The 12,519-nt window shown below is 45.8% G+C and overlaps 1 protein-coding gene across 3 annotated transcripts in view; it reads left to right on the forward strand.

Moving 5' to 3' along the window:
- MYOF (myoferlin) overlaps positions 1-1,243 on the forward strand; it is a 141,589-nt gene extending 140,346 nt beyond the window's left edge. For all 3 annotated transcript variants that reach the window (XM_037156586.2, XM_053663877.1, XM_037156587.2), the window contains one exon: positions 676-1,243. In XM_037156586.2, the coding sequence (XP_037012481.2) occupies positions 676-714 (39 nt within the window). In that variant the 3' untranslated portion in view covers positions 715-1,243. The remainder of the gene's footprint in view (positions 1-675) is intronic.
- The last annotated feature ends 11,276 nt before the right edge of the window (positions 1,244-12,519 follow it).

Consider the following 12,519-nt stretch of genomic DNA (forward strand, 5'->3'; position numbering starts at 1 on the left):
GTTTATAGCCCAGGGACAAGCAGACGTATGAACAGGTAAACTGCTATGAGAGGCAAGCTATTATAGAGTAGGAACAAATTGCTCAGAAGAGCCTATTGCTGAGGATGGTTTCAGTAAAGAGGGGGCATTTCAGACCAGTTTGCAGGTGGGGAAGGGATAATCCAGGCATTCAAATGCTTTTATTTCAATTCATATGAAGAATAATAGAGATTTATCTGTGTTGAGTGGCATAGGCATACAACCACGCTAGCAGGGATTTTGCATCTTTCCTGTCCCCCTGTGAAATAATACTTTCAGCTTGTTAACTCTTAAGGACATGCACACTTTTCTAACCATAGGTAGTCCAGTCAGTCTTGACTATCTAAAAAATTTCTCATAGTTCGTTTTTCTTGATTTGGATCCTATTGATTTAAACTAGTGGTTCTCAGCGAGGGGAAATTTTGCCCCCCAGAGGGCACTGGGTGATGACCGGAGACACTTTGGTGGCCACAGCAAGGGCAGGCTGCTGGCATTGGTGGGCAGGGAAGAAGCCAGGACACTGCTGGATGGCCCAACAGGAAACAGTCATCTGGTCCTATATGTCAATAGTGTCAAGGTTGAGAAACCCTAACATACATACATATATATATGTATGTATGTATGTAATTTTTAACACTGGTTTTGCTTCCTTTTCAGAACTATCTGTCCATGAAGATTGTGAGGCCAAATGCATAATGAAAGCAGAGTCTTTTTTTCAAGAGTCACCAGCAAGGAGGGAGCCCTCTGTGGTGCGTTTATGGACCAAACTCGAGAGCGATTTTGTGTCTGAGATGACATTCCAGGGGCAGGTCCCACTGCTTCGCCGAAGCCCAGCAGTTCCCAGAGGGCCCAGGCCCTGGAAAGTCAGGCCGACTACCAACATTTTTATCTTGTTATCTTTGAAGTATTATAATTTTTACCATGTTTTTCAGAGTATTTTTCAAGGTGGCTGGTTCCATTTAAAAATCATCTTTTTAATATGTGCCCTTAGTTCTATAATTGAATTTTTGGAAATTGCTGAAATCGAATTTGAAGATTCCTGCATCTTGACCTCATACTCTTCTCACTTGTATTCAACAAAAAGAACTGTGCATTATAAAAACAGAATAGTTAGAGTCATTCTTATTTATGCCTGCAACCACTATTATTATGATATTTTATAAGGATAAGTCTCATGAGAATCTGTTCAACCTCTCGGATAAACCCAAATAAAAACATTTCACTTTTAACATGTAGCTGGTTGTTGTAGCTTTGGACTGACTTGGGAGGAGACCCAGGGGACCAGAAACTGTCTCTGGTCCCCTGGGTCTCAGCGGACAAAATGCCACAGCACACCACTCAGCCAGCAGCCTGCTCGCTATACACACACCACCAAGTCATGGCCAATATAATAAGAAAAGCTAACGCTTATTAAAAATATTGATTCCATGCACAGTATCGTTTGAAACGCTGCACATGTAACTCACTCAATCCTCAAGGTAGCCCTAAGGGAAGGTAACATCATTAACCCCCTTTTGCAGTTGAAATTAAGGCAGAAAGAGGTTAAGTAACTTGCTCAAGGCCACACAGCCAGTGTGTGGTAGAGCTGGAATTCGAACCTAGCAGTCTGGGTTCTTCCCTGCTTAAGTCCCTTTAACCACAATATGACACCTTCCGTGGGCGGACTGTCACGAGGAACAAGGAGCCGAGATGGTCACACAGCGAGCGACAGCAGCCACCCAGTGTGGCTCCGTGCCAACCCCAAAGACAGCGTGTCTTCTAACAAACACGAGGGAGGACATCGTCCTCTCACTGTACCAGACCGTCAGCGGGTTCTGCTCCAAGAGCAACCCAGAACTGAGGGGAGCGGGAAATGGTGTGAAAGTGGGGATGTTTTTGAGCATTTAAACAATGTTACACCACAAAGGTGACTATCTGGGCATTACTGCTAAGCCGTTTCATATTTTGAAGGTTTTAATTCCCTTCAAGCTTCTGCCCCAAATCTTAGCATTCAAAGGGTGCTCCAGAGGTAAAAATGTTGAGGCACAGCACTAGCCAAATTGGAACACCTGCCGCTCCCCTGGGCACCTTGCAGGCTTTTCCCTCAGTCCACTCAGGTCATGACCTCGTAACCTTTCAAGTCACATGGTGCCTACACCAAACCACTACTCTCTAATGACTCCACATCATCCTGCTTGTGATTAACAAAAGGTCTACAGCTTTTATCTAATGTAGGGGACACCTCATGATGAAAGGGAGACAGTTGGTTTTTTTTAATGGTGTGGGGGTTTTTTTGAGAAAAAAGTAGCTCCACAAAAAAGCAAAGTCGTTTCAGGCAAAGCTGCTGTGTGGACTACTTAGCAATCAGTACGGCATTGACACACCAACCAGCGCAGACATATCACCCCATCACAGTGGACAAGGGCTCTAAAAAAATTCAAACGGCCCTGGTCGGTGTGGCCGAGGGTTTGATTCCTGGTCAGGGCACATGCCTGGGTTCCAGTTCTGTCACAGTCAGGGTGCATGGGAAAGGCAACCAATGGGTGTTTTTTCTCTCGCGCATGGCTATTTCTCTCCCTCTCTTTCTCCATCCCTTTCCCTCTCTGAAATCAGTAAGTGTGTCCTCAGGTGAGGATTTAAAAAATTTTTAAAAATTAAAACAGCCATACCAAGAGGTGCAGTGTGAGTGTTAGCCTTTCGGGGACCTCACCAGTATACTCTCCCACGGGGCCTCTTTCAACTCACGGTTGCTGAGCAGACAAATGAATGGCTACGGAGAAAGTCTTTTCCTTTTTCTTCAGCACTCCTAACCAGAATCCGCCAGTGTGGTTCCTGTGAGCAAACGACAGCAAAGCTCTATTAGGAATGAACTAATTCCCAGAGAGAGTATTGAGCTGGGCTTTCTGGGTAATACTCCTCCCATCCCCCCCCCCCACCCCCCGAAAAAGCTCCGTCTTGTCAAAAGATAATGGTCCCTCATTTGAGGCTGTTAGCCGCCTGGTGACCTATAAATGATAGCTAAAAGCTGGAACTAATCACAGTCCAGTCAGATTGTCGCTTCACTGTGAATTAAATGACACTTAGTCCTAACCGATTCTAGCAAGTGCCACCATTAATGCTGGAGCCTTCATTAGGAAAATAAATCTCCATCAATGTCTTGAGGGTGACAGGAAACTGAAAATCCTGACAGCCTAACACTTGATGTTGTTTTGTTCTTCCTTTCTCCTTTTAAGGCTAGGGAAAAAAAGAATGTCACAATTAGACCTGCATGTTGCTTTCAAGAGCTATTCAAAAGGTGGGCATTCTGAAGCCCATTTTGAAAAGAAAGCAGAGGGGCGCTGCACAGCCTGGTTTTCCAGGTGCTGGCCCAGCAGCAGCTCTCCGCCCCTCCATGCTCACCCCGGCCCGGAGGATTGTTTGTCCAAAGCCTGGAGCTGAGTGTTTCACACCGTTGAGGAGATGTTATTACAAACACAACTAGCAGGCGAGGGGGCTTTCCAGAGACGACTGTGCAGTTCAGGGAAAGTACAACTTGACTCCCATATGGGGAACCAACACTGACGGTGATTTCAAAGTTTCAAAACCCTCTCCAGTTGAAATATTTCATGCTAAATAGGTTTCTTTGTGAGGCCAACACATTCAGTATCTGGACCATATGCACGCAGCCTCCCCAGGCAGATGGGAATTCCATTCCCAAGAAATGCTTTTCAAAGTTGGCTTGATGTGCAATTTGTTCGTAACAGAGTCGCTGTTGTAAATAGATTAAGCACCCGCCATCTTTGCAGCTGAGTCTTGTGTTTGTTCAGCGTTGAATGGCAACTCCCTAATCTTTCTTGGGTTAAACATAATGGGATCCTAAGGAAGATCAAAGGAAGGCTGCTTTCCCTTTGGATATACATGCCCAAAATGAAATGCCAGAGTTCATGAAGTTCAAGAAAAACACAAGAGAAACGTGTAGTGCAGACTAACGGCAAAACTTAATGGGTAAGGAAGCATAATGAAAAACACAGGCCCACCATCTGTATGTATGGCCAAACTCATAACTTCAGGAGTACAACTTTGTAGGACATGTAGACTTGAGATTTTTACTATTTAAATAAATATAACAAGAAAGAAAAATCTTTTTTTGACTTGCGCGGAGTAAACTGAATGCATCTCAAGGCAACCTGATTTTGCCAAAATTTATCTCAACTCCTTAAAAAGGCCCATTCAGTCCTTGACTAATATTAATGTGCTACTTCCATGTGTTTTTACAAAAATCCTAGAGCCAAACCCGTAATCCTCTCCCCGTCATATTTCAGCTCAGTCCTTCCCCAGCAATTATCAGGAGGAGGACCAGGAATATCCAGCTGGATTCCGATGCACACAGCAGCCTCTCGGATGAGGTTTCACCTGGGTCAACAGGATAAACACGATGAATGAATGGAATCCTGTCTTAGAGGCGGCAGGAGCCCGGGGCCAGGGATCCCAGACGTCTGGAAGCCTGTGAGCTTCCCCCCGCTCCAGTGCAGCGTGACACAGTGACTTTGGGCATCTCCTCTCTCAAGCTCCCTGTCCCTCCCTTGTGAAAGTCAGTACTGAATTGAATTATCTCACCTGTTTTGTGTTATGGTTCTGCTTGCCTGTAGCTCAGTTTCCTCATCTATAAAATTGGAACAATGATCTTCATTGAATGATCGTGAAGATGAAACAATTTAAAAGATGCAAACATGTTTACAACAGTGTTTGGGACAAAGCAGCACTCCATGTATTTTATTGATCATCCTAATCATTATCATTAGCAGCAGCGGCAGCATCAAGACAAGAGCAGCCAATCGGATGCAGGTCAGAAGGTGACAGACAGGTTTTGAAATGCAGCCTTTGAGAGTATGGGAATCACTGCTATCCAAAATGATGCTGACTCCCCTCTTCCCCAACAAGTTCTACCTGTACAACCCTAATTAAAGAGAGCAGATAAAAGTGCTAAGGCAGTGCCACAAAAAATTAAACACAGAATTACCGTGCGATCCAGCAGTTTTGCTTCTGGATGCATATCCTAAAGAACCAAAAGCAGAGAGTCACCCAAGCTCATGGCAGCATTATTCACAATAGCCAAGAGGTTAGAGTGACTCAAGGATCCATCAACAGATGACTGGATAAGGAAAATGTGCTATCGGGAAGAGACTCAGAGAAGGAGAGCAGGCTGACGGCTTGGGGGAGGGGCAGGCAGTGCAGTATGGGGTGGAGGGTTGAGCAGAAAGGAAAAAGGACTCATGGACAACAGTGTGGTGATTGCTGGGGGGAAGGGGGTATAAGGGGGATAAATGGTAATGGAAAAAATATAATAAAGATTAAATTAAAAAAATTCTTTGCTCTGGGGCTGTCTTACGCATTAGAAGATGTTTAGCAGCAGCCCTGGCCTCTACCCACTAGAAGCCAATAGCAGGAGATAGCCAACATGCTCAAAATATCCAAATCAATAAAGTTATTTGTGAAAATAAAAATGTGTCTTATATTTTATTGAAAATACTAAACAGAATTTTTGACCAGCCCAATATTTTATGTGTCCATTGCTTTTCAAGTTTCTCATCGAGGAGAGTGGGATATCTATCTTTTTTGAGACTTTTATAAATTAATTATGGTAGCGCATGTAAAGAGCCTATTGCTGTGCCAAACACATAGTATCAGCTAATATATTTTTTAACTTTTTAAAAAAGATTTTGACTTCCGCCAAGATGGAGGCATAGGTGGAGACGCCGTGCTTCCTCACACAACCAAGTTTAGAGACAACTAAATATTAGCAACAGAAAACATAGTCAGAACACAGAAAATTGAACTTTTCAGAAGTCTGATAACAACAAATTCTTCAGCCTGACCGGTAAGGGGTGAAACCAGCAGCTGGAGGAGCGGGGTTGCACAGGAAAACTCGGTCAGACCAACTCAGGCACGCAGAATCCAGGCGCAGGGTTGGACCTGGTGGGCAACTCAGCAAACAATCGTGGGGAAACAGCGAGGGAGCAGGGCTGCGGGTTGACTGTGGTCTCGCATCCATGCGTGGATTGACAAGCGAGGGAGTGGGCGATTGGACAAGAGCCAGGCAAGGGGCAGCAGAGGGTGCCACCATTTCCCCGCTCTGACCCCGCCTCCGCATACAGCGTCATAACCCAGCAACCTAAGTGGCCCTGCCCTGGTGAACCACCTGAGGCTCTGCTCCTCACCCAGCAGCTAGAAAGAGCAGAGGGGGCCGCCATTTCCCCCCTCTGACTACGCCCCCACATTCAGCATCACAACCCAGCAACCTGGGAGTCCAAGGCTCCCCTCCTCGTACTTAACAGGCATGAACAGAACAAAAATAGCTCAAGAAGATCTCAAAGCCCCAGAGCCTATAAATCTAAGTGATGAAGAAATAGCAAAACTCTCAGACGCACAGTTTAAAACACTGGTCATGAGGATCCTCACAGAACTGGTTGATTATAGCCACAAATTAGATATACATATGAAGGTGAAACTAATTGAAATGAATGGAATTACACAGAAATCAATAGCAATGAAAAGGAAATTGGGTCTCAAATCAATGGAGTGGACCAGAAGAAAGCAAATAATGGCCAAACAGAAAAGAGTGAAGAAGCAAGAATTCAAAAAAATGAGGAGAGTCTTAGGAACCTCTAGGACATCTTTAACTGCTCCAACATCCGAATTATAGGGGTACCAGAAGGGGGAAAGGCACAGCCACCAGTGGAAAACTTATTTGAACAAATAATAAAGGAGAATTTCCCCAATCTGGCAAAGGAAATAGACTTCCAGGAAAGCCAGGAAGCTCAGAGAGTCCCAAAGAAGTTGGACCCAAGAAGAAACACACCAAGGCACATCATCATTATATTAGCCAAGATTAAAATGAAGGAGAGAATCCTAGAAGCAGCAAGAGCTAAGGGGACAGTCACCTACAAAGGAGTCCCCATCAGACCGTCAGCAGATTTCTCAAAAGAGACCTTCCAGGCAAGAAGGGGCTGGAAAGAAGTATTCCAAGTCATGAAATCCAAAGACCTACAACCAAGATTGCTCTATCCAGCAAAACTTTCATTGAGAATGGAAGGACAGATAAAGTGCTTCTCAGATAAGATCAAATTCAAGGAGTTCATCATCACCAAGCCCTTATTATATAAAATGCTAAAGAGACTTATCTAAGAAAAAGAAGTTAAAAAACCATGAACAGTGAAAGGACAGCAAACTCACAGTTATTAACAACCACACCTAAAACAAAAGCAAACAAAAAGGACAGCTAGATCGGGAGTGGAAACATAGAAATGAAGATCTCAAGGAGGGTTAGCAACAGGGGAATAGAAGGAGGAGAAGGGGGGAGAAGGTACAGAAAATAAGTAGCATAGACGGTAGGTAGAAAATAGATGGGGGGCAAGAATAGTATGGGAAATATAGAATCTAAAGAACTTGAGACACATGGTCATAAACTAAAGGGGGTAATGGTGGGGATGGGGGTAGGGTGGAGGGGAATGAAGGGGGTAATAGAACAACTAATGGCATAATCAATAAAAATAAATAAATAATTAAAAAATTAAAAAGATTTCATTTATTTATTTTTAGACAGAGGGGAAGGGAGGGAGAAAGAAAGGGAGAGAAACATCACCGTGTGGTTGCCTCTCATGTGCCCCCTACTGGGGACCTGGCCTGCAACCCAGGCATTTGCCCTGACTGGGCACTGAACTGGCAACACTTTGTTTGGTTCACAGGGCAGCGCACTCGATCCACTGAGCTACACCAGCCAGGGAAATATTTTTATCACCGTCAATCACCATCATTGATTACTATGACCATGGAAAACTACCTTTACTCAAGTTTAAGACCACAACTAGTTTTTTAAACCTTTCTATAACATTAATGTAATTCTCCTTCGCATGAACGATTTCCTGCATGTAATTTATTTCAAAGCCTCTAAAAATTCACTTACGAAATTTAAAAAAATGTGGCATGTACATATACAATGAAATATGTTTCAGCCTTAAAAGGGGAAAAAACGCTGACAGATGCTGTGGACAAGCCTTAAGACATTACACCAAGTGAAACAAGCCAGACGTGGCAGAACAAACACTACGCAATTCCACTTAGAAGAGGCACCTGCAGTGTTCAGACTCGTGGAGACAGAGAGCAGAACGGAGGTTGCCAGGCCCCCCCGGGAAGGACAGGGGGGAGTTAGTGGTTGATGGACATGGAGCCCCCACTTTGGAAGAGGAGTTCTGTGGGTGCGCGGTGGCGACGGGAGCACAAGAGTGTGAATGCGCCTCGTGTCCTGAACCGGACACCTAGTTTTGTGTTACGTATCTTTTACCGCAAAAATAAAAGTGCGAAGAGAATGAAAGGTCCCTCCCCTCAGACAGACCCCTCCGCGATGTCAGGGACCTGCTTCCCTGCCGTTCGCTGGGGAGCCCAGCGCAGGCCCTGGGAGGCAGGTGCCCCTTGCTCACTGACCGAGGGGGTCCTGCCTCCTGACCAAAACCCAGGTCACAAAGGGGCATCCTGACGGCAGAACTCACAGCTGTGGACATGCTTTGTTTGGCCCAGATTCCCCTTTTATAATTAATTGCCGGTGCTTAGAAATTGGGGCATGGGGGCAGTGGTTCATATTTTGAGCTTTCCTTGACGCATTGTAGGATAGGTCAATACTTCACAACAAACCCTGGCTGGAGCCACGTGCCTGCCAGTTCACCACGGTACTCGCCCACCCCTGCTTCCCAGACATTTCCTGCCTGACTCCTCAAGATGCTGAGCGTGGGCTCAGTTACATTTTGTTGTCCGAGTAGCAAGAGGAGGGTCTCTAACCAAGCACAGAAACAACCGGAAGCCTCCGGCTTGTCACCCCAGCCTGTCTCCACCGCGGCCACCACAGCCCCACCCTGCTGCCCTCTGGCCTTTGGGCAGCTCCTCTCCCCCAGCTTGACCCTGCTCGCCCTCCCAGCTGCCCCAGGTCTTTGGTGAGTCTCCACTCCTCGCTCCCACGGGCTGAGGCACCGAGAGTGGCGCAGATCCCGGGTACACGGTCAGGTCGGCCCTGGGGGGAGACCCTAGAAGGCGTGTTCCACGGAGGAGGAACTGAGGGAGGAGTCCCCTCTTCCATGTAACTACAGCATAGAAGCCTGAACACCTTACTAATTTCTCCTTTTTTTCTCATTATTGCTTTTCAGGTTTTAAAATTAATTTATCTTCATTAGAGAAACTGGACAATGCAAAAAAAAAAAGCATAAATAATAAAATTTTAAAAACCCACAATCTCACTATCATGAGCTAACTACCGTTAATGTTTTGCAATACTTCCTTTTAGTCTTTTCTTTTTAGGATGTAAAACTGGGATCCCACCCTCAGAACTCCCTGACCTTGCCTTCACAACTCTCCAGTTTTGTTGTTTGCTTTTCTTCCCTGTCTAAAAAATTGCATTTCATAAACACTTTTTTCCACATCATGAAAAAAACCAACGTGCAATAGTCATTTAAAATTCCGTCATATGTATTTGCTATAATCGAACTGATCCCCTGTCATTGGACAAATGTTATTTCCAATTCTTTGCTATCTTAAGTAACGCTGTTTAGTTAAACATCCATGGTCAAAGGTGCCTGCCTGCACTGGGGGACGTCTAGAGCTATTAAACTGCTTGCACTATAAAGGCCAGACAGCGACGGTCACCCGACCTAGTGTATGACACAGCGCTGCCAGCACTGAATACGTAAATGAGTTTCCCATTAGTTCTTTAAGTTAAATCTCTAGAAGAAAAGTTTCTGAGTGAAAGGGCAGGAGTGTATTTAAGGCCCTTGAGAAAAATTGCCAACTGCTTCCCTGAAATGTAGTACTAATTTACCCCCCTCCCCGCCCCCCTCAACAGAGTCTGAGAGGGTTCGAGCCAGAACTGATGGTCATGCCTCAGCCACTCTCCAGCCTGATGGGGTGCCTTTCCCAAGCACTGATTACTGGACCCCCCAAGAGCAGTGCAGGGAGAAGTGGCGGCTGCCAGGCCTTAATAATAAGGCTGCCATACATCTGCCCTAAGGACCTCCTGTGGGGACAGTAGTCTCCCCTCTGTGACTGGAGAGGCAGAGAAACCCTCCAACACCCTTCAGAAAGAGCATCTGCTTGGACTCTTCTCACTGAGAAAATGTGAATTCTGCTGAAGAACTCTCCATGTGCTTTAAATAACCTAAGCAAGGGCCCCCAGTCAGGAAGCTAAGATCTAAGTCCCTCTTTAAACCTCACCAACTTTTCAGTAGCATTTCTCTATGTTCTTTTAAAAGAAGGGGCTTTGAGTTTGCTCCCCCCCAAAAACGTAAAGCAGAATCACACAATCAAATAGAATTTTCACAAGGTTAAGACAAAGGTAAGAGAAAAGGAATACATCAAATCTAAGAGTCGACCTAGTTGCTCTTATTTAGGTTTAAAAAGTGACTTGAACATCCAGGAAGCTAAGATGAGGAGAATATCATATTGTTTTCACCTGGTTGCTTAAAAACATACCAAGTTCTCAGAAAAGGCAAAGTTAATTCTTACACCAACAGGTGATAGTAAGGTCTCACCAGGATCTTAGAACAGTTCCTAACATTTGCTATGTCCCCAGTGAACGTCAGCTGGTGATATCATTTGTAAAGTGCAGAAATACCTCTTGTAACAACTTTTAATAAAAGTCAGAGCATGATACTATGAAAGTTAATAAGAGGAAACCTCACTGAAAAGGAGTCAGGAGGCCAGAAGGGGGAGCTCTCGTGCTCTACCACTCATCCTTAATTACCCTAAAGGGGAAGACACGGGCCTTTTACCTCCAACAGGTGTTCTATTTTACTACCCTGCAGAAGGAAGATTTTTCTCCTTAACAGGCAACAGCTCAGCCAATGAGCAGCTGTCACAAGTGGGGGCAGGACTGAGGGGTGGCGGGCAATGAAAAGCCACTGCACTTGAACTCCCAGTTTCCTCCAATGGCCCCTGTTTGTAACCGCCCCTCCCAACTCCTTTCCTCTACAAAACAATGCTTCTCTTCCTTGTTCTCCCAACTTGCCTATGGTTTTGCCATAGCTTATGTGTTCTGAAATGCATTCCTTTGCTGTTCCAGAATAAAACCATTTTGTTGGCTTAAAAAATAAAACACCTTGTTGGGTTTTTTTTTAAAGTTCAACAATATGAAAGCACAGTCCTTTGAAGGACTATGTCACTGTTATGGCTGACATACATAACTATTATGAAGAGTATAGCTTTTAAAATCTTTCCCAAGTACTTTTCTTTCCCACCAGACTTGGTAACAAACTAAACGAAGAAAAGATCAAGGCCACGTCGTCTTTGGTCTCCAGGCCCCTTGCTGACTGGGCCTGTGAAGTCCCTGTGAGCCCGGCAGGTAGGTGAGAAAGCATCCGGGAGTCACCTGGATGGAAGCCGCGCCACCTCTGTGCAGAAGCGGGCTGAACCCGTGCTGGGCCACATGCTCTGTCAGTCTCTCACTGCCGTGCTCCTCTCAGTGGTTTTCTCTTCCTTGAGGTTGCCACGTGAAGACTGTCTTCTCACCCCAGGACTGAAGGCTGGCACATTCGTGATGGCCTCAAAGTACTAGTAACAGTGATCACACTTCCTTTTGCGACACTCAACCTCAGAACAAAGATGCCGGTGGTGGGGAGACACGGGAAGCTGTGGATGATGGCTGCTGCCAGGCGTTCAGAGGGGCCCAGTGAGGGCACTTGCTGGTTGGAGCTAAGTTCAAGGCCTGAAGGTAGACATTGCAGGAGGGACTCCCAGGCCTCGGAGTCAACGCTGTCACCCTGGAGTCTCTCTTCTCTTTGCTCCTCCTCTCCTCCTGGCTCCTCTCTTAGGCTCTCCTTCCCTCTCTGCCTCCTGGCTCTCTGTGTCTGTCGCTAGCCCTGCAGGTGTTATTACACAAGCCACAGGCACATGGAGCTAAGACATCTGTCAGCCCCAATAGGAGCAAAGACCCTGTCTTACTACCTGCGTGTCTGTGAAGCACCAGCCTGCTGCATGGCCAGCGTGAGTGATGCTTACTCTGTCCGTGAATAAAGTGAACAGGACAGCTGTCTTGGTCCGGTCACTCATGTGACACTGCATCTGTCCACAGGAGTGGCACATGGTGCTGCTGTGTGGACTCCTACCCTGAAGTGCCCTCACACACAGGGAGATGGACTTTAAAGCCTGTGGGGTTTACCTGGGAGTGTGAAGTTTTATGAAAGCCTACTTTTAATTTATAGATTTATTCTAATTTTTGCACTCCGTTTCACAATCTTTTTGTTTAACATTTTGACTCTTTGGTACCTCATCCAGTGAAAACTGCTTATAAAGCCTCATCATACCCCGAGGACATGTTTGGGGTAGTCCAACTCAAATCTAGGCTCTGTGGAGTGCATGCTAGTCACTGTGGACCCCCTTCCACCCAGAGACCCTCAAAGAGAGAGGCTGTCCTGCTCCTGCCCCTCCCCCTCCCCAGCTGCCAGTAAACTGCTTCTCACACAGGCATCTCTATGTCCAGTGCGCCAGGGGAAGGAGCAAGAAACA

This window comes from Artibeus jamaicensis, unplaced genomic scaffold (genome assembly GCF_021234435.1).
Source record: "Artibeus jamaicensis isolate MK-2021 breed Jamaican fruit bat unplaced genomic scaffold, CSHL_Jam_final contig_332, whole genome shotgun sequence".
Taxonomy (NCBI): Eukaryota; Metazoa; Chordata; class Mammalia; order Chiroptera; family Phyllostomidae; genus Artibeus; species Artibeus jamaicensis.